General features: G+C 41.5%; 2 protein-coding genes across 2 annotated transcripts; both read right to left on the bottom strand.

Moving 5' to 3' along the window:
• Positions 1 to 1,638: 1,638 nt before the first annotated feature.
• On the bottom strand, positions 1,639 to 2,525 carry LOC132483071 (putative olfactory receptor 10J6). Its single transcript, XM_060088312.1, is given in 2 exon segments — positions 1,639 to 1,692; positions 1,695 to 2,525. Coding segments are annotated over 2 exon segments (885 nt in total).
• A 7,259-nt stretch (positions 2,526 to 9,784) lies between these two features.
• Positions 9,785 to 10,458, bottom strand: APCS (amyloid P component, serum). Its single transcript, XM_060088311.1, has 2 exons — positions 10,395 to 10,458; positions 9,785 to 10,287 (listed from the first exon to the last, which is right to left on the bottom strand). The coding sequence occupies exons 1-2, from the start codon at positions 10,456 to 10,458 to the stop codon at positions 9,785 to 9,787; spliced, it is 567 nt and encodes a 188-aa protein (XP_059944294.1).
• Between the last annotated feature and the right edge of the window lie 12,137 nt (positions 10,459 to 22,595).

Here is a 22,595-nt window from a genome sequence, read left to right as displayed (position 1 = left end):
CCTCCCTGTCCCACAGCCTGCCTTCTTCATACAAAAGGACAGATCTAAGAGCATAAGAGCAGTTGCTAGTCCAGAGGGAATTGAGGAGGATGGGTAACAATTAAGAGTCAGCCCTATAGGTAGTCTTGGTGGTAGTGAGAGGGGGTCCATTTATATTGTCAAGGAGACTCATTCTCATTCTGTAGGAAGGCATGCCTCTATTCCTCAGGGGATGTCGTCTATGAGTGGGGGTGGGGGATGGCTGCAAGGTGGACTGATCCTGAGAGCACTGTCAGGGAAGACCTATGACAAATCCAGGACTCTCAGACTGAGCTCTTGACCTCTCAAAAGCTTCTGTAGGAAGCCTTGCTTCTTATGCTGCAGAAATTTCAGACACTGGACAGAAACTAGAAAGAGATGACCAGACCTTGAAAGAAGTATGGTCTTCCCACCTAGGATCTCAGAAGTCTGTAAAGCTAGATCTTACTCTAGATGAGCTCCTTGGATGTTACCTTCTCAGTAGAGGGAAAGGAAATCACTCCCTTCAGAAAGAAGACAAAGAACATTAAGGGATGAGCAGAGAAGCATTTTAAACACAAAATACTTTAGTAGAAAGATGCATGGACAAAAGAGTCTTTGACTCTCCCTAGCACCACCCAAGGCAACAGTATAGCAGGTATGTACCAGTGGCATGAAACCAGAAAAACTCCCGGGAAGCCCTGGGGAAAAGCATGGTTTCCTTAAAGAGACACTAGTAGAAGTAGAGATTATTTTCTTTTAAGCCTTTTTTTTGGTGAATTGAGTGATTAAACAAATCTCTGAACTACTTCTGACTGCTGGTGCTGTTGGTTTTGTTCTATTTTTTCTTTTTGGTGTTATCCAGGAAGTGCCGTGGTGTGTGCCAATGAAGAATACCTTTATGATTCTCACTCCAAACAGGGTAGAGCTCTTTTTTGAACAACTAATTATTCTTCATAATGACTAGAGAGAAGCTGACTCCATGGAGAGAACCAACAGCCAGAGAGAACTGGATTAGCACAGTTAGAGAGACAAGAGCTGTTCACAATTTACAGCCTTGGTCAGCATTCTGAAGACCATATTGGATGGAAGCAAAGCCTCTAGGATAAATCAAATAACAAAGGCTGAAATTTCAAGGGCTAAACCAGTGATTTCTAACTTCCTTAATTAAAAATAATAACATGCATCTCACCTTTCCCAAAGGTTCTGGTATAATTTTCTTCCTTACTGTTCACTATTATCCTGCTGGGAAGATTTTATCCAGTTTTATTTTCTGTAGGTTGTATTTTGAAAGTAATAAAGATTAAAAAATTTTTTTCAAACATAAAATGACCACATTTAATATACTTTTAAGAAGTCCCCTGCCCTACCCTGGAAATTTGGTATGCTTTTTAAAAAATCATGCCCACCTTCCTCACCTCTTAAATACCCAGTTGAAAATGCCTGGACAAAAATATGTAGAGACAAAGATGATGATTTTTGTAATAAGGGTGTTGAAGCAAGTTGTGCACATCTTATTACAGGATAGACTGCACAGGACAGACTTGTGAGGTTGGATGCAATGTGAACACATACTGCTCTTTATAAAAAGGGTCAGTGGATTAAGAAATGTTTCTGCCCACAGCTCTGCGTAGGGCATCCTTAACCTCCTTGTTCCTCAGACTGTAAACAACAGGGTTCAGCAGGGGAGTGATGATGGTGTAGGTCACTGAGAGAAGGAGGTCTTGTTCTACAGAATTTTCTGACTTAGGCTTGAGGTAGGCAGTGGAGTCACAGCTGTAGTGGACCATGACCTTAGTGAGGTGGGAGGCACATGTGGCAAAGGCCTTCTTCTGGCCTTCGGCTGAGGCGATGTTGAGGATGGTGGAGATGATAAGAACATAGGAGATGAAGACCAGGCCCATGGGAACCAGGATCACCGATAAACTGACAACAAAATTGATGATCTCTTTGACAGTGGTATCAATACAGGAGAGTTTTATGACAGGGAGGATGTCACAGAAGAAATGACCAACCACTCTGTTACAAAATGGTAAGGTAAATATGGATGTCACCTGGACAGCTGCCATGGCCAGGCTAGTGCTGAAGGCCCCACACATCAGCTGGACACACACCCTTTTGCTCATGATGAGTGTATATCTCAGGGGGTTGCAGATGGCCACAAAATGGTCATATCCCATCACTGTGAGCAGAAAGCAGTTGTTGATGGCTAAGGTAACAAAGAAGAACATTTGAGTGGTTCAATCCAAGGAGATTGGCTGGTTCTGGGCTATGAGGCCGGAGAGCATCTGTGGAATGGTGACCAGTGTGTACACAGTTTCTGAACTGGCCAGGATGCTCAGGAAGAAGTATATGGGCATGTGGAGGTGATGATCAATGTGGATAATGGTCACGATGATGGCATTGACAGCCAGGGTTAATGTATACAGGATGAGAAAAACTGAAAAGAGGATGATCTGGTGTTCATGGAATCTGGAGAATCCTAGGAAAATGAACTCTGTCACTTCTGTGAGGTTTTTTCTCTGCATTCTTCAGTTTCAGTGCCTGAAAGCAATGCAGGGAGTCAACATGGAGAAATTCCCATCGTGGCCTCTAAAACAGGGATAGAGAGAGAAGTGTGGGGACACACACACATGCACACACACACGAGTCTATTTCCTCACTGTATAATCAGGAGGGTGCTGGCATAGCTCTATGGCTACTTTAGCCTCCTCCCTTTATTCAGTTTTTTCTGTCTCCTTAATCTTTTCTTAAGCCTCTAAGGAATGACCAATATGTTAGACTACTTCACATGTCCTTTAAAGTTCTTATCCTTATTATGTTGTTGATTTTGTAGAGCATGGGTGGAAAGTTGTTTCTTTTAATGACATGTAAGCTGCAGGGCCCCTGAGCCTCCACCATCTCAGCTTTGCCTTTGTTTGTCTTCTAGGGAAAGTACAAGAAGCTGGCACAACAAAATGGAGATGAAAGAGTTAGACTTACTGAATTAAAATCACTGGTGCCACTTAGGAAAAACTTCTGGGAACAGTGTACAGGGAGCAGAATTAATCTCAGGAGAGTTGATCTTTAGGGACACATTAGCGGCAGTGAAGATGAGGTGTTGGGGGCTCAGCCAGGTTGGTCTAGGTGAGACAAACCGTTAGCAAAGTTGCTTTGTTGTAAAAGTATTAACAGGGATTTGAGGATTTAGGTGTGAATAAAATAAGGAGAAAAGGGGGAAATTGTTGGAAAAGAGAGGAGGACCAGCAGCATGTCAGAAGGCTGAAACTTTAATGAAAGAAATAACCGATTTCTTTTTGGCAGAGGGAATTTTAAAAATAAAAGAGGTGTAATAATTGATTCTAAATTGTTTGCTAAACTATATTGTGATGTAAAACCCCTCAAGAGCCCCAAACTTTCATTTAAAGCTGTCATATGTACAATCTTGAGTTAGTGGTATTTGGGAAAGTGGAGAGAATTGGGTGATGGCAGTGCAGAAAAAGGGTACCATATGCAAGAGGTAAAATCCAGAGGGAGGAAGAAAAACTTCTTGCTAGTAATGATTGGAAGAAGTACAAGGGCCTCTCTTGTCCTATCTTCCCCCTGGCAAGCACACACAGTATTTCCTGGAAATTTGGTGAGGGACTCTGGGATTGCCACCACATATCAAATGGTGGTTTGGACCATTTTCTGCAAAGAACAAGATAATACTAGCAGGCTGGAGGATTTTGGCAAATCTAGGAAACTTACAGTAGCAATCTAGGCAACATTCTAGATTCTTAGTGAATCTAGATTCCTAGGAATCTGGGAAACACAATCTAGAAAATGTTGTGGATATTCTGGAAAGTACTCCATTGTGGGAAATAAGAAGGTAGACATTTAAAGTAGAAATGAGTGTGCCACTAATTAAAGTAATTTATATTAAGAGGCTGCCAAGATACCAATTGGATAGGTAGGGATGAAAGAGTGTCAGTGCAACTCTAAGCAGCTTTTAGGAAGGATGAGGTAGAGCTGTAGAGCTGTGGCTACTTAAAATTAAAGGAAAAATTCAGTTCATCAGTCCCAGTAGCCACATTTCAAGTGCCCAAACGCAACACATAAATAGTGGCTACTCTGTTGGGCAGCACAGATATCAAACATTTCCTTCCTTGGTGAAAGTTGTGTTGAACAGTGCTACTCTAGTGTACTTCCATAGACAGATGTGTGGAATGCATTAAATAAGGGCAACAGAAAAGCTATATAAATAACAATAACACGGTGGGTTGCCATATGGTTAAAAGTGTGTGTCTGTGTGTGTGAATGCATGTATTTATATATGCAAAAAGTCTGAAAGAATATACAGCTGATATTATCACGGGTTAACCATTATCTTCGGGTGGGGTGAGATTATAGGAATCTCACCTATAATATATGGTGAGATTATGAGGATTATGGACCTTATTTTAAATTATTTTAACTTTGAGCATAAATGTATAGCTCATAGATAGTTTGGAGAAGCCAAGGAGGATGACAACTGAGAACAGGTATTAGATTGAGTAAGAAGGAGGTCACTGGTGAGGTACTGGCCAGTTTCAGTAGAGTCTTGGGATGGAAAGCCTGGTTACAGGGAGGAAACAAAAAAGAACTTTTAACATGTCATCGATGAGAACAGCAGATCGTACGTGCCTTTCCCCTTTTCTGATGAGCCTATTGCAGTGAGTTACAAAAAAATGGTTAAGAAGGTATTAAGCCAGGAAAGCCATAGACATATTTGGAGTAGGGAAGAAGAAGAAAAGCTGAATTGAGTCAGGAGGAGGAAGAAAATCCCTGGTGTCTTTAGGGCCTGAAAAGTACTGCTTTCACCCCGAATCAGCTGGATTTGCTATAAGTATGCCTCAGGTAAATATAAAGTTACTTTCTTCGAATAAATTGTAAAGTTATAAACAGGATGGCCGATGACCAGGGAATGTGGCCCAGGTACATAAGCCCAGGAGAAAAAGAGGGGTGAGAAATAAGTTTATTGCCTGTGGTGAACATTTGAATTGGATTGAACAGACAATGAAAGACTATCTTAAGGCAGGATATTCTTAGAACTTGAGAGAAAAAATGCAAAAAGAAGGCCAGCTCAAGACATGTGGGAGCACATAATGCAAATGTTCAACGCAAATGTTCAAAGCAGCGTTCTTTCCATGTTAGTATTTATTTAGAGGCAAGGTGTGTAGTAGGTGAGGGAAGGGTGATGTTCTGCCACTAGGAGGAGCTATCATTTCGCCTTCCAGAGGAACTCAGGCACAGCCGAAGCTTCCACATGCCCTTTAGCCAAAATAAACAAAGAGCCCTGTAGTGATTGGGATTCACCCTCCATAAAGTGCACTTTGGTGGTTAGCTGTACTTCCTAGAATAAGTGTCATATGCTCATCACACTTGGAATATTTTTCCAAGTATTCCTCCCGACCATTGCTGTCCACATCAGGAGTTCTAGGGTGCGGTTCACTCCATCTTGTCACGTCTCCAGGGATGTTTTAGCATTAAGGACTAAGAATACAGATTAAGAGCAATTGCCTCCTATCTCACTTTTTAACCTCTTTTTTTTTTTTTTTTTTTTTTTTTTTTTGCGGCATGCGGGCCTCTCACTGTTGTGGCCTCTCCCGTTGCTGAGCATAGGCTCCAGACGTGCAGGCTCAGCGGCCATGGCTCACGGGCCCAGCCGCTCCGCGGCATGTGGGATCTTCCCGGACCAGGGCACGAACCCGTGTCCCCTGCATCGGCAGGCGGACTCTCAACCACTGCGGCACCAGTGAAGCCCGGTGTCAATGAACTTAAGGATGATTTTAGCACCAGATGGCTGCCTCCTTTTTCCCCCCTGGTTGCTCTTTTGAGTCACCCCGGCCAGAAGTGACTGCAGCTGGGCACTGGAGGAGCAGCCCTTCTACCACCCAAATCTGGTTCCTCTCTGTGCCTGAACCCTCGGGGTGTTTCTGTGTGAGGGACACACCAGTAGACAATCTCAAAAGCATAGTATAGAATAGAAAGGAGCTTTCAAAATGATTTAAATACTCCAGAAGGACAAAAACCCTGTGGGGGAGTAAGAAGACTGAAATGTGCTCATGCATCAAAAGTTTAGTCATGAAGCCAATACTCCGACTAGAGGAAAAAGAAAAATAAGATAGAGGGGAAAAATAATTTGAGGGTATAAAGGAAGTACCATTTGCAAAGGGAAGAAATTATGACAAAACTCATGGGTACTTAAAATTATCTACATCTTTATAAGCAAAATCTGTGCCTAGAAACAGAATCTGTTTTAAAAAGTAAAATATGCAAGGTAGTCAAGTCTCTATAATTATAATTTTGTGTTAAAAAGAGTTGTGCAGCTAAAAAAATAATGACATTGTCTTTTTGCCAAACTTGCCATCCTTTCCTTTCCTTTCCTTTCTTTTCCTTTCATTAAACAAAATAGGTTTAAGGATCCAGGAATGGAGGAGTTGACTTCTTAAGAAAATGATGATTATGTGAACTATTTGAATAAACAAGAGAACGATGACTTTTCTTTGGGACAGAAGCCTTCTCATACTCAAAGGAATTCCCCCACCTTCTTGAGTCTGTAGAATCTGCCTGTGCTCTTTTCTGGTTTTAGAGCATAGCGGGCAATTATGACTTATTTACAAGACGTCACTGTAATGCCAAGAAAACTGATTGTCATTTTTTTTGCTAGAAGAAATAATAGAATCTTGGTACCTTACAAAACTCAGCCTTATTAGGTTCTAGGTCAGCCTTATTACATTATTAGGTCACTTACAGTTCACTGCACTCTGGCTGAAGCACAGGGTGACACACTAGCCCTGAGCACCTCTGACCTTCGAGGAGCTGCCCCTTTAAATCTGATTTGGAAGGGACTCTCAGAGGAGAATTCCTGTTGTCTAGCTCTTGTCTCCAGGGTTCATTTGCCAAGAGACTTAATATGCATCCCATGGGTCTGTGTGGAGTCAGAATCCAGAAATGAGCTGGGAGATCTCATTACAAATGGATCATGCAGGGAATATTGGGCAAGCTTTGGTCTCATATGGCCTGGTTCTTTCTTTTTCTCCTGGAGAAAAATAGCTCAACTCAGACAAAGATGTGTTGAATGTCACATGGCACTATCTTTTGTTCTTTGGAATCCATGTTGGTGTGTTGCCCTTGTTTAGTTACTATTGGTGAAAATGCACTTGTATAAAAGTCAGATGTGGTGTCCCTTAGTGTCTATGGGAAGAACTTATCCCATTTCTGCTACTAGCAGGAGACATACATGGGTCTGGTCAGGGAAGGATTAGGGTTGGGAGCAGAGACTGAAAATAGAGCATGAATCTTTCTTTTTGTTTGTAGGAATATACCAAGAAGTTTAAGGCAGATGATTTGAAGTTTTAGGTGGTAATTCTCATTTTCCTTTATGTCTTAGTTGACACTTAGCACTTACATGGTGCCAGAACATGTACTGAGTAGGTGCTGTGAATGTCTCATCACATCTAATCCTTACAAGAACCCCATGAGGTTACAATGAGAAGTTACTGTAGCAGCTAGAGCTCTGGATGAAATGCTTTACATTTGTCTTTGCCTCCTTGCTCCAGACACAGTTGGATCAACCCCTTGTAGACTAGGGCCTCAGTGTAACTTATCCATAACACTAGATTAGTTTTGCTTTGGATCCTGTGGTTGTATGTGACATGATGTGTGTACCTTGACCACTGCCCCAACATATGGTGGAACTGCTTTGCATCTCCCATATTGAACTCACAGAAGAATGGCCATGGCCAGACAAAACCTAAGTGGACAATTCTGGAGCACAAATGGAGTTTAGTTTATAAGTTAATCAGCTATTTAGTCACATCAAGGTAAGGATTAAAGGTGACTCAGGTCATGTTTCAGTTTTCCTTATGTTCTTCGAATGTTCTTGGATACCTGTTCTTTGTAAATAGAGGAAGTACCATGAAGGCCTAGAAAATCTCCATGTTACTCTCCAAAGGTGACTATACATTGCTGCTTTCTAGTGAGGACAAGAGAAAATCTCTTTTTTTTATCCTCACCCAACTCAACTCTGAGCTAAGGCATATCCCAGACTCAAGGAGACCTTGTTGCTTTAACCTCAGACCTCCCCACAGTTCCCATATAAAACATAGAGAAAGCTTCAAGCCCTCTCATTAGGGCAAAGTCCTTTATAGACTTTTCTGGTAAGCCCAGCCCTGAGGCCTGTTGCTAAATGCTCCAACCTACTTTACTGGGTCTGGTGGCTGCCTCTTTGTCCATCCTGGGTGAATGGATGCATGAGTTAGAAGTAATCACTTGGAGACTTCCCTGGTGGTGCAGTGGTTAAGAATCTGCCTGCCAAGGCAGGGGAAACAGGTTTGAGCCTTGGTCCGGGAAGATCCCACATGCTGCCGAGCAACTAAGCCCGTGCGCTGCAACTACTGAGGCTGTGCTCTAGAGCCTGTGAACCACAACCACAGAAACCGTGTGCCACAACTAGTGAAGCCCACGTGCCTAGAGCCCATGCTCCACAACAAGAGAAGCCACCACAATGACAACCCAGTGTACCACAATGAAGGGTAGCCCCTGCTTGCTGCACTTAGAGAAAGCCTGTACACAGCAACGAAGACCCAATGCAGCTATAAATAAATAAATAGGTAAATAAAGTAATTACTTGGTTATTCTGAAGCCCCACTGGATGCTGTCTTTTGGCTTCATATTCTGTTATCTGTGGGCAAAGCCTGCCTTATTTCTCATATGCAGGAAAATTTTCTTTGGGGTCCTTGCTTCTCTGAGAAGGGACTTAATATCTGTTGAGGATATGCCAGACACTCTGCTCCATAGTTTTCATAATAATGAAAATAACTAATAATAACATCTCACAATTATTTTTCAGTGTTATAATTGGGAAGACAATTACTATACTAAGAGTTGTATCTTAAAGAGGTAAGCGGAGACCAGATTATGGGGGGGGGCATGTCAAAGGGTTTAAGTTGTATGCTGTATGAGGTGGGGATCCGTGGAAGGATTTTAAACTGGGAACTCATGTGAGCAATATCCTGGATGACTTCACGACAGTATTATGAAAATCAGGCATTGTATGGTACCACTAGGATTTTTGAGGGAAAAAGCCATGTTTGCCCTTACCCAAAATGATTCCAGACTCTCATACACTTTCAGTTTTCATTCTTGCTACTTCTAGTTTTTTTTCCTCATCTCATTACTTGCTATTAACTTCTCAGCTGTTGCTTATCTCATTATAGTTGTCTCCTTGGCAGAAGCTCAGACCTCTTTTTGATTTTGTAGCTGGAAAACCAAATAGAAGGATTTCTGTTGCAACTCCACACACATTTTGAGTTGTTAATACGATTATTAGTAGCTTGTAAGTGTTGCTGCTGCCCCACTTGTTGAGTGTTCTGGCTTTATGATATACCTGTTTAGTTACTTAAAGGTTTCCCTCCCCATAATTTGCAACCTGATTTTTCTGGATAATGAAACACCAATTTTCACATATAAGTAGACATAAGAGAAAATATTTGGGACTATGGCAAGCATTAAACAAAGGCAGGTGGTATAATACATTTTTTTAATTAGGCACATTGTAGACAGGGAATTCAAAGAAGAAAGAGCTATAGATCTAGGATTCAGTATCCAGTTGCCTTGAGCAGAGCTCTTGGGTGTTGGTTATTTCATTTTCAAGTGCTCTTGTGGATTCCAGACCTCAGCCCCACACCAGGGGCTTGATGACAACATAGCCTTTCATTTCATAGTTCAGAGCCTGCCAGTCCAGGATGGTGGGATTGAGGGAGTAGGAACCCTGATACACAAACTAGATCTCTTCGGGAGACAGAAGAGAGTCCCACATGTACAAATCCCCAATCTCTCCCATAAAGGACTGGGTTTTATCAAAGCCTCCTCCATAGGAATCCTGCTCCTGGCCCAGGACAATCTTGGGGTTAGCTCCCACAGAATAACCCTGTCTCAGGCCCTTTTTCACCAACGGCTTCCCATTGACCCAGAATTCGACAATGCCTGTGGAAGACTCCCAACTGGTACAGATGTGCACTGGAGTGGGGAACTCCTCAATAACTCTGGCAGTAGCTTTGGTTCTTCCAATGTATAAACTGTACTCTCCAATTCTGTCTTTAAAAATTAGCAGCTCATTATCCTTGCCCTGGGTGTTATAGGAGAAGAGGCTGTAGCCACAGGAGAGATCACTATAGGCTCGAAAACACAAGGTAAAGTTCTGCAGAGGCTTCTCCAGTTTTGTGACCAGGTTCACGTGGTCAGTAGAAGATTCTCTAGGGAACACAAACACCTTCCTACTGAGGTCTGTGGGAAGAGAAAGAAATATAGTGACCTTCACCATTAAGTGCAGGGAAAAAAATCACAATCTTTTTCTCATCTCATGCTCCTTGATCACACCCTGACCACCCTACCTTTCTGAGCAAAGCCTTCTGGAAGGCTGGCGAGGACAGAGACCCAAAGCAGTAGCTTGTTCATGTTCTTGGCCTGGGGCTGTTACAGCAGCAGCAGTGACCAGGATGAGGGTACAGAGAGCACAGTGGTTGTTCACTCAACTTCTGAGATTCACATTCTTAGGCCTCAGGCTATTCGGGCTTTATATGCACCTCTGGGTGAGGATGGGGGGATGGAGAGCACCGCTAATGTATGAATGATTTTCCGGGCCTGCCCTCTGGTGCCAACAGTCAGAGCTATTGGTGGAGAAGGAAGGGCTGGAAAATCAGTGGGAGTTACTTATTAGATACAGGGAACGGCCAGAGCCCCACCCCTCTGTGACCCAGATTCTGGTGCTGGGAAGAGAGTGGTGTTGAGCTGCAGTGTTATGGAAGAGATGAGACCACACCAGGAGGGCCTGGCTCCACTCTCCAGGGGCCCCTCAGGGTGATGGCCCCGTGACTTCTGTTTGTGGATATTCTGGGATTCCGGTTTTGGCTGAAGACCGTGAAGCCTCTTCACCTTTGTTTAATTCAGTAGTTAGTAATAGGTCCATGCCATTACTAAGGGGAGCAAGAGAATTAGAGTATGTATTTTCTGTCTCCCTGAAGCTTAGTATTTTCAGCTACTATCACTCAGCTCTTTTTCTTCTTTTGACTGTCATAGTGTTTCTTTTTTTTTAAATTAATTTTTATTGGAGTATAGTTGACTTACAATGTTGTGTTAGTTTCTGCTGTACAGCAAAGTGAATCAGTTATACATATACATATATTCACTCTTTTTTAGGTTCTGTGCCCATATAGGTCATTACAGAGTATTGAGTAGAGTTCCCTGGGCTATACAGTAGGTTCTTATCAGTTACCTATTTTATTTATAGGAGTGTGTATACATCAATCCCAATCTCCCAGTTTATCTCCCCTCCCCACCCCTGCTTTCACCCTTGGTAACCATAAATTTGTTTTCTACATCTGTGACTATATTTCTGTTTTGTAAGTAGGTTCATTTATACCTTTTTTTAGATTCCACATATAAATGATACCATATGACATTTGTCTTTCTCTGAATTACTTCACTCAGTATGACAATCTATAGGTCCATCCATGTTGCTGCAAATGGCATTATTTCATTCTTTTCTTATGGCTGAGTAATATTCCATTGTATATATGTATCACATCTTCTTTATCCATTCCTGTGTCAATGGACATTTAGGTTGCTACCATGTCCTGGCTATTGTGAAGAGTGCTGCAATGAACATTGGAGTACATGTATTATTATTATTATTTTTTAACATCTTTATTGGAGTATAATTGCTTTACAATGGTGTCTTAGTTTCTGCTTTATAACAAAGTGAATCAGCTATACATATATCCCCATATCTCTTTCCTCTTGCGTCTCTCTCCCTCCCACCCACCCTCCCTATCCCACCCCTCTAGGTGGTCACAAAGCACCGAGCTGATCTCCCTGTGCTATGCAGCTGCATACGGTATTTGTTTTTCTCTTACTTCACTCTGTATGACAGACTCTAGGTCCATCCACCTCACTACAAATAACTCAATTTCATTTCTTTTTATGGCTGAGTAATATTCCATTGTATTATATATGTGCCACATCTTCTTTATCCATTCATCTGTCGATGGACACTTAGGTTGCTTCCATGTCCTGGCTATTGTAGATAGAGCTTCAGTGAACATTGTGGTACATGAGTCTTTTTGAATTATGTTTTTTTCAGGGTATATCCCCAGTAGTGGGATTGCTGGGTCATAAGGTAGTTCTATTTTTAGATTTTTAAGGAACCTGCACACTATTCTCCACAGTGGCTGTATCAATTTACATTCCCACCAATAGTGCAGGAGGGTTCCCTTTTCTCCACACCCTCTCTAGCATTTATTGTTTGTAGATTTTTTGATGATAGCCATTCTGACTGGTGTGAGATGATATCTCATTGTAGTTTTGATTTGCATTTCTCTAATGATTAATGATGTTGAGCATTCTTTCACGTGTTTGTTGGCAACCTGTATATCTTCTTTGGAGAAATGTCTATATAGATCTTCTGCCCATTTTTGGATTGGATTGTTTGTTTTTTTGATATTGAGCTGCCTGAGCTACTTGTAAATTTTGGAGGTTAATCCTTTGTCAGTTGCTTCATTTGCAAATATTTTCTCCCATTCTGAGGGTTGTCTTTTCGTCTTATTTATGGTTTCCTTTGCTGTGCAAAAGCTTTTAATTGTCATTAGGTCCCATTTGTTTACTTTTGTTTTTATTTCCATTTCTCTAGGGGGTGGGTCAAAAAGGATCTTGCTGTGATTTATGTCACAGAGTGTTCTGCCTATGTTTTCCTCTAAGAGTTTTATAGTGTTTGGCCTTACATTTAGGTCTTTAATCCATTTAGAGTTTATTTTTGTGTATGGTGTTAGGGAGTGTTCTAATTTCATTCTTTTACATGTAGCTGTCCAGTTTTCCCAGCACCACTTAATGAAGAGGCTGTCTTTTCTCCATTGTATATTCTTGCCTCCTTTATCAAAGATAAGGTGACCATATGTGCGTGGGATTATCTCTGGGTTTTCTATCCTGTTCCATTGATCTATATTTCTGTTTTGTGCCAGTACTATATTGTCTTGATTACTGTAGCTTTGTAGTATAGTCTGAAGTCAGGGAGCCTGATTTCTCCAGCTCCGTTTTTCTTTCTCAAGACTGCTTTGGCTATTCGGGGTCTTTTGTGTTTCCATACAATTGTGAAATGTTTCATTCTAGTTCTGTGAAAAATGTCATTGGTAGTTTGATAGGGATTGCATTGAATCTGTAGATTGCTTTGGGTAGTAGAGTCATTTTCACAATGTTGATTCTTCAAATCCAAGAGCATGGTATATCTCTCCATCTATTTGTATCATCTTTAATTTCTTTCATCAGTGTCTTATAGTTTTCTTCATACAGGTCTTTTGTCTCCTTAGGTAGGTTTATTCCTAGATATTTTATTCTTTTTGTTGCAATGGTATTTGGGAGTGTTTTCTTAATTTCACTTTCAGATTTTTCATCATTAGTGTATAGGAATGCAGAGATTTCTGTGCATTAATTTTGTGTTCTGCTACTTTACCAAATTCATTGATTAGCTCTAGTAGTTTTCTGGTAGCATCTTTAGGATTCTCTATGTTTAGTATAATGTCATCTGCAAACTGTGACGGCTTTACTTCTTCTTTTCCGATCTGGATTCCTTTTATTTCTTTTTCTTCTCCGATTGCTGTGGTTTAAACTTCCAAAACTATGTTGAATAAGAATGGTGAGAGTGGGCAACCTTGTCTTGTTCCTGTTCTTAGTGGAAATGGTTTCAGTTTTTCACCATTGAGGACAGTGTTGGCTGTGGCTTTGTCATATATGGCCTTTATTATGTTGAGGTAAGTTCCCTTTATGCCTGCTTTTTGGAGGGTTTTTATCATAAATAAGTTGAATTTTGTTGAAAGCTTTCTCTGCCTCTATTGAGATGATCATATGGTTTTTCTCCTTCAATTCATTAATATGGTGTATCACATTGATTGATTTGCATATATTGAAGAATCCTTGCATTCCTGGGTTAAACCCCACTTGATCATGGTGTATGATCCTTTTAATGTGCTGTTGGATTCTTATATTTTTTCAAATTTCATTTTTCTCCAGGTATATGCCCAGGAGTGGGATTGCTGGATCATATGATAGCTCTATTTTTAGTTTTTTAAGGAACCTCCACACTGTTCTCCATAGTGGCTATGCCAGTTTACATTCCCACCAACATTGTAGGAGGCTTCCCTTTCCCTACACCCTACCAGCGTTTGTAGACTTTTTAATGATGGCCATTCTGTCTGGTATGTGGTGGTACCTCATGGTAGTTTTGATTCACATTTCTCTAATAATTAGTGGTGTTGAGCATCTTTTCATGTGCCTCTTGGCCAACTGTATGTCTTCTTTGGAGAAATGTCTATTTAGATCTTCTGCCCATTTTTTGATTGGGTTGTTTTTTTGATATTGAGCAGCATGCACTCTTTGTATATTTGTATATTTTGGAGATTGATCCCTTGTCAGTCGCTTTGTTTGCAAATGTTTTCTCCCATTTTGTGTGTTGCCTTTTTGTTTTGTTTATGGTTTCCTTTGCTGTGCAAAAGCTTTTAAGGTTAGTGATGGCTGGGTATGGGCCCGATGCTACAGTGCCATCCATTTTCGGGGCTAGTTGATTCAGTAGGTGAGTTGTTACTTCCATGGCCACCATTCTGCTTATCATGGTGTTTCTTTTTGCTGGACTTTTCCATGTCTCATTACAACTTATTTTCCTTGTAACTTGTTTATTATCTACAGAGATGTTAGCATCTCACTTGGTTTTCCTCTCTTCTTCTTTGAGTCTCTGGCCACTGAGTGTTCATTTACATTAATCTTTGGTGATGACCCCCTTAGTACATTCCACTCATATTTATTATTAATTCCCAGGCACTATACTAAGTGCTGGGGATTCAGTGGTGACCTACCTTGGCACAACCCGAATGACCTCTATCTTCATTTCTTCTGCTGCTACTTAAAATGTTGACACTATTATCCACTACTCAAACCTGCTCTGCCTCTAAGATATCAGACTGCCACTCTCCTTTCTAGCCATGGTATTTTCCTTCTTTCTTGTCCCTAAATTCTATAGAATCTGTTTTCATACTCTTGTCCAGTCTCTTGTTCATTCACTCTTCTCTCAGCCCATGGCAGACCTCTGATCAGCCTTCTCAGGGACACAACAACTGCCACCAAGAATTCCCTTTCTCTGCCATTGTTCAAATTATCCTTCTAACGCTCAGCTATAGGCAGTTCCCACTCTCTAACTTTTTCTAAGCTGAATCCCAGGTGGTAAAACCTTATATGGCTTATTTCATAGTAAGGGTAAAATGGAGTTAGGATTATACACTTTATTGCCTCATAATTAAAGGCAGATCCTTCAGCTTGGAATCCAGTGCCATTCACAATCTAGCTCCATCCTGGGATTAACCTCTCAATCAAACTCTGTTTTCTGGTCAAATGCCTCTAATTGTTTTTTCCCATACATGCCTGGATTTCCTGATTTCCTTACTTCTACTCTTTGCCTTCATTCTATCTTGAATGTTCCTTATCCATCTGTTTCTTAAAATCCTAACCATTCTTCAAAATCAATCTCTAATGAAGATTTTCCTGATGTCTCAGTCAGATATTAATTTGCCTTTTTCCAACTCTCCATGCAGTTAAGGCCAAAGACTTTGGAGTAGAATTTACTAGTGGTTGACTATTGTGAAAGCCACTCAACCTCTCTGAACCTTGCTTTCCTTTTCTTCAAAACAAAGATAAAACTATCTACCTCACGGTGTTATTGTGAGCATAAATGAGATACTATAATATGCATAAAGTGTGTGGAAAAATGTCTGGATGGTTATTGTCATTTTGAATCTTTTTATGGATATCACCATGTCTTTCTCATGTTATAGCTATTAGTGTATTTATCTCTTATCCTCTCTTGATTGAGGCTGAGCATTGGGTCTTATTCATTTTTATATCACCTGTTTTACTTAACTATTATTTCTGCACATGAAAGGGGCCCAGTATATATTAGTAGAATCACATGATTCAAGCAGGGTGGGGAATTTTTACATAGAACAGTAGTAAAGAGAAAGTAGAATCCAATTGAGTAATATAAGCAAATCTGCTGTAAGTAAGAACTGGGAGATAACCTTTACTGGGAACCCAGGTACTAGGCTCTTCCCTTTCCCATATGTTAATTAATGAATGCCATAAAATTTAGAGAATATAGGGTCCAGCAATTGCTTCTAGTTTTCATCAGAAATTACTAAAGTATCATTATGTCCACCAAAGATGGTTTGGAGATCAGTGTAGAAGAGTGTCTTCTCTAATGGGAGATGAGGCTATGGAGCTGGCCTGGGGGATGATAAGTCTATATGACTGTTAGGGTCGAGTGCCAAAGTTTATAGCTGGACGTGAAAATATATGTTCAGCCACTGTGAAGAGACCAGCTGGGTTGGAAAGTAAGTTTCAGAGTAGAATGGGAAGAGGGGAGAGGAGGTGAGGTCTGATTCTGTTCTTTAGTTTCCTTCTCTCAAATATGTTTCTTAGGTCTTGGAAGAAACTAGCCTGAGCTTCAGTAGCAGCCAAAGTGGAAACTGTGGATTCTTTCTGTTGCAGGAAGGAAGGTTCTGATGTCAGAATATAGGAAAATGAATCCTGGGTCTGTAGAACTGAGTTGAGTTCTCAAGGTGAGCCAATCCCTGTGGTTGCTGAGAGGTTCCTGGGTACCTTCCTGCCAGTGAAAATTCAGGTGAGAGGTATTGGTTCCTGTCTGGGTGGCTCTGGAAAGACTGAGGATAGGGGAGGAAAGATGGCAAGTGTTGAATGGAAGCAGGGTCACCCGTGTGCCTCAAGTAGCGTTGTCCTGGTGACATCAGCTGGCATGCAGTAAAGTGTGCCTTTAGAGAGGATGGGAGGAGAAGGCACTGGCAGTGCTGCAAAGAGGGTGTGGCATACACTCAGATCTGGAAGAAGGCAGAGATGCGAGACCTGACTGAAGATTACCTGAGGGATTAAAGAATACTTGAAAGATTCCTTCTAAGGCCTGGGGTATTTATGGATGACAAAGTCATAGTAACCACTGGGAGAGCCTGGATAGGAAGAGACTGAAGGAGAAAAGAACATGGGGTCAGAGAAGAAAAGAGGATTTTGGTGCTTATAAAGAACTATTTGCCATATGTTCTGTTGACCGTAAGGAAATTTAAGAGCATTTACTTGTAGTAGATGGAAAGAGGCAATGGAGACATCAAGAGTAACTGATTATCACCCTGATGGGTGGTTGAATAAGATCAAAGGTAAATAATCTTAGACTGATGGCAGAGTCTTATGGTAAAAGAAAAAGGGCAAATCTGAGATTAAAAAAAAAAAGATACATAGAGTAAACTCTAATTTGGTCCCATATTTTAAACTTCTGATTGCATATGATTTGGAAAAATATGGTGCTATTAGTGCAGATAAAACAACTGAGAGGGAGTTCATTTGGAAGAGGTGGAGTGTAGATGATAAATTTGGTTCCTAAAATGCTAAATTTGAAATGATAGTATGACCTACATGTCGAGCAGGCCAGTGGAGAACTTGAAATATGTGAGTGCCACTTGAGATTAGAAATAGAGGTTTCAGAGGAATCAACGTATAAGTGATGATGAAACAGAAAAAGATTATCTCTTTCAGTGGAAGGGAGAAGAGAGCAAAGGTCAAGGAACCAAGTACTGATGTGAGGGAACATTTGGGTTCCTAGGGTTGGAAGCAAGGGGAGAGTCAGGGAGAAAGACAAAAAGTAATGTTTGGTAGAGGGAAGGATGGTGTGTATAGTGTCATGGAAACCAAGTTAATGTAAGTTTCCAGGAGGCAGTGTCCAGTGGTATTAAATGCATCAGAGAGATCTAAGTAGAAAGGATGCTGGATTTAGCAATAAAAACTTCATCGGTGACCTTTGAAAGAGCAATTTCCTTAAAGGGTGTGTGACAGGAGCCAGGTTGCAGAGGATGATGGAGGTAGAAAAACGGAGGTCTTCCCTTCCTTAGGAACCTGTGCAGTAATTCTGACAAGGATCAAAAGGAAGGCAGCAAGATTTCTGTCAGGGACTCAGGATCCACTGTGTGTTTCCCATGCAGATTATAGATAGTCTGTTTTTGACATAGTGGCTGTTGTGTCTCTGCTTCCCACTGCATAACGTTTCACCCAGTGACAGAGAAAAATCAGCGTTTACCTGAGATTATGACTGACCTTTCCACCAAAGAAGCGATTTCAGACTCTAAATGCCAGCTCCAGACTGCTGGCTGACTCCTACCTGCCCTTCCCAATTCTGGCACAGTCACAGATCGGCCTCTCCCTTTCTAGGTCCTGTTGGTACATGGGAGTCTTCCCTTGATCTCAGTTCTTTGGTCTTAATTTCAGGGTTCATTTATAAAAGAAATTCCGTGATGAATTTGTCATTGTCTCCTTTTGGGTTCAGGCCTCTGTCTAGATCAACCTCCCTCAATGAAATCTCACTTCTGATTTCAGAATTCAACTGTCATGTGCCTCTAGAATGTCACAATATCCATTTCTCAGTCTTTATGCTTCTCTACATCCCTCAATTATCATTCATTTATTTGGAATCACTCATCTTCATCCTCATATTTATAAAATTCATCTTGATTGATGAAATGGATTTTTTTAATCCATTAAACTTTTTTTTTATTCATTGGAACCCACTGGCCATAAGCACCTCCTTGCTGTTCATCATCCCTTTTTGAGAACAGCATCTGGGGGAGGAGCTGTGAAAAGAAGAAAAAATATAATGGCAGGAACTTGGTGTGACTGTGTCTTAAGTATGTTGAAGAGAAAAGTTCCCCTCTCTATGTATAGGAATGCATTTCTCAGTCTGTAGTGACAGAGAATACATGCACTGAAGAAACGTGGGCAGATTTCTCACTTGAGTGGCTGCAAGAGGTCTTAGCTAGAGCTGTCTTGTTTCACTGTTGTCATCTTATCTTGCCCTATGTCATGTTTCTGCCCAGGACCTAGAGTCCATGTCAGTACAAGATAATTTTCCCATGTTCACCCATTTAATTCACATCCCTAAAACTACAGAATACAGAGAAAGAAGCTCACAAAAGCTGACAGAGTTCACCTTGCCGGGCACCTCTATCTTCGTGAGTGCTGTTGTGCGAATCTTCACCTTGTCAGGGAATGCCACTGTCCTGGTTCTCACCAAATTGGCCACGTCCTTCTTCCTGAGCACACAGGCTATTTCAGAGACCATATACATTGGTCCTCAGTACCTAGTACCCTCAAATCTCATGTCTCAGAACAATCCTCCTGTTCTTTGTTGTCTTGACCATCACCAGCTGTTATGCGGTCATGTGAAAATCTTTGAGGTGTAGAGTTTGTGAACAAGGGGGTGTGTGCCCAGTTGGTGTGTGTTTTCTTTAGTACTGGCCCAGATATAGCAGCTGTCTAGATGTCATCCCTGTTCCACTTATACTTCTGTGATGCTGTGGTGGCCCATTCTTTTGTGATCTCCTTCTTGCCATGAAACACTCCTTTATTGCCACTCCTATCCATGAAGTAAACAGTTATTTTTTGTTTTTGTTTTTTTTTTTTTTTTTTTTTGCATTATGTGGGCCTCTCACTGTTGTGGCCTCTCCCGTTGCGGAGCACAGGCTCTGGACGCACAGGCCCAGTGGCCGTGGCTCACGGGCCCAACTGCTCTGCGGTATGTGGGATCCTCCCGGACCGGGGCACGAACCCGTATCCCCTGCATCGGCAGGCGGACTCTCAACTACTGCGCCACCAGGGAAGCCCCGAGTAAACAGTTTTTTATTCCCCACACATATGTTCAGGCTTCATGGAGCTTGGTTTACATTTCCTGCACAGAGGCCCTTATCACCTCTACCATGCTTTGGATCGCTTCATCTCGGGGCTTTGCCACCTGTACCTCCCACCTCACCATGGTCATTGCCTGGTATGGTTGTGCCTCTATCACTTACCTCAAGACCGAGCTGGCCAATTCAGTAGAAAATAGGCCGTCTCTGAGACCTACACCATCATCTCTCTGCTGTTGGACCCTGTTATTTACAGTGTGGGGTACATGGAAGCCAAGGATACCATGTACAGAGCTATGGACAGAAGCATTTCTTAACAGGTTGACTCATTTCATCAGGAGACCTTTAGTCCTGGCCAATGTTTTTCCTCCTTACGAACATTTCACAGCTCATGCGTAGACCAAATAGAAAGCTGTGTTGTGAACTTGTTCAAGCACTTAACCTGCTCTTCTACTCATGCTCCAGAAAGAAGGCAGAAGCCAGGCTTTCTGATCAGGGTACACGTGACTGCTGAGTCAGCAATACTCCAGGAGCACTTTGATGACTTCTTCTTATGTGGGAGCATTTTAATTGAAAATCCTCCTGGCTCCCACCTCACCTGGCCATTTGGTACTTGACTTTTGCCTGTGCGTGGAGCAGACCCAGTGACGGTGACCCAGTGACTTCAGTTAAAGAATCTCAGGGACCACCTGAGACTGTCCCCACTTCCATGATCTCAGTTATATGATCCTTAATAGGCATTTCAAAAAGACTCTCTAACCATTTGCTGATTGAAAAATAAATAGTTGTAACGAGAGAGGCCCTTCTTTCCATGAGTTCATCCCCACTGGCCACTTAAATAGTGTGTATTTAGGTGGAGTACCCTTTACTTTTATAGGTGAAAACAAAGACCCTTTAAAACAACATTATTATCGCAGCCCTGGAAACTGAGCACAAGGAGAACAGAGGGGTGTCTCTTCTCAAGGAATGGTGCCTTCATCGAGAACTCCTTTTCTCAAAAATTTCTTGTCCCTCTAAAGCGAGGGTCCCCAGCCCCCGGGCCACAGATGGATACCGGTCCGCAGCCTGTTGGGAACCGGGCCACACAGCAGGAGGTGAGTGGCGGGTGAACGAGCGAAGCTTCCTCTGCCGCTTGCTCCCCATCACTTTCATTACTACCTGAACTGTCCGCACCCCACCCCCGACCCGGTCCGTGGAAAAATTGTCTTCCACAAAACCGGTTCCTGGTGCCAAAAATGTTGGTGACCCCTGCTCTAAAGCCTTTGAGAACTGTTAATTCCATAATGGCTATGTGGTAGCTATTTGGAGTGGCAATGGCTAATTCTGGGCAAGTGACTTTGATTGCTCTTCTCTAGGTGTGAAACGCAATTTCTAATAAATTGAGCCCAGCAATGCCCAGTTTCCTGTCTGACGGGTGAGTGGGGTCTGAAAGTTTATTTGTGTCCCATGTCTTTTCCCACTGGAGTTCTTCCTCTGAAGAGCTCTTCTCTTTTATAACTTACACTTTTGTCTCTTGGACGGGTGGTTATGTGTTTAATTAAGAAATATTTATGTACCTCAACTGTTAGAACTAGAAAATACATTGGAAAAGGCTAGTATAGTAACATCTATTTTTATAGTTTCCTATATTTTGAATATAAATGACCCATTGTTATTTCAACTCCAAGGCCAATCTTTCCATTTTCTATCTTACACTTTTGTCATATTTTTAACCTCAAAATCAGGATTGAGGCACATCTTGGCCACCTGTGATTTTTCTGTCTTCAACAGACCGCTGAAGGTCAAGGGTCCCAGGCATAGGGGCTGCCTTCTCCTGGAATCTCTCTTTTGTCTCACACAGAAGACAGGGAGGGTTAATAAGTAAAGCTAGTATCTTAGGATCAGCACCTGATGTACCGTAAGGGTCGGTTCTGAAGCTGAAGTCCACAGATCCTTAAGGGGTTCTTGAAGGGGTTTCAATGGGTTTGTGAACTCCCTAAAATTGTGTGCAAAATATTGTGAGTGTGGGCATGTGTGCATTTTTTCATCAAATTTTCAAAGAAATCTCTCATATACCAAAGATAAAAATCTGTTGCTCTAGATTAGGGTTTTGTAAAACTATTTTGACTCAGACCCATAGTAAGAAGTATATTTTATATTGCAGTGCTGTATGCATGCATGCACATACACATGTTTAGATACATCTTGATCAAAATCATCACAAAACAATTCAAGAGCTGAAGTCAGGAAAATCCCAGAATGAGAAATGGCAAGAAGTCCTGTGTGGCCAGAGAGGAGTGACAAGAAGAGTGCATGATAGAAAATAGATTGATCGAGGCTGCCTTCATCATCATGGTCAGCATCATTGACAGCTACTCTCTTTTCCTCTCTCTGCTCAACCCAGGCAACACTAGTTGCTCCTTTATGTCTGCTGCCACAGTTGTTTGCATATATTTTAAGTATTTTAGTATTATTTATCATGGTGTATTCCATTAAAATATATATAGCTTTTAGTAGGAAATTTGTCATACTTTCACTCAAAATATAAGTGCCGAGTATTTATAATGTACCAGTCACTGTCCTAAGCCAGATAGATTCTGTATCCCTAAGGAGCTCAGGCTCTCAAGAGAGAGACCATCATGTTAAAAAAAAAAAAAAAAAAAAAAAAAAAAAGGTAGGCATATCTCTTTGCTCTTTGCTTTGTTGTGCTTTGCAGATATTGTGGTTTCCTTTTTTACAAATTGAAGGTTTGTGGCAACCTACGTTGAACAAGTTGATGAGTGGCTTTTTACCAACAGGAACATTTTAAAATTAAGTTATGTACTTTTTTTTTTAACATAA

This window comes from Mesoplodon densirostris, chromosome 2, assembly GCF_025265405.1.
Source record: "Mesoplodon densirostris isolate mMesDen1 chromosome 2, mMesDen1 primary haplotype, whole genome shotgun sequence".
Lineage (NCBI taxonomy): Eukaryota > Metazoa > Chordata > Mammalia > Artiodactyla > Ziphiidae > Mesoplodon > Mesoplodon densirostris.
The sequence above is the reverse complement of the archived record's forward strand: the minus strand, read 5'-3'. Positions and strand labels throughout refer to the sequence as shown.

Coding starts and splice junctions, on each gene's coding strand:
- APCS (XM_060088311.1), bottom strand. CDS start 10,458: ATGAACAAGCTACTGCTTTGGGTCTCTGTCCTCGCCAGCCTTCCAGAA. Junction 10,288..10,394: donor AGAAGGCTTTGCTCAGAAAG/GTAGGGTGGTCA, acceptor CTCTTCCCACAG/ACCTCAGTAGGAAGGTGTTT.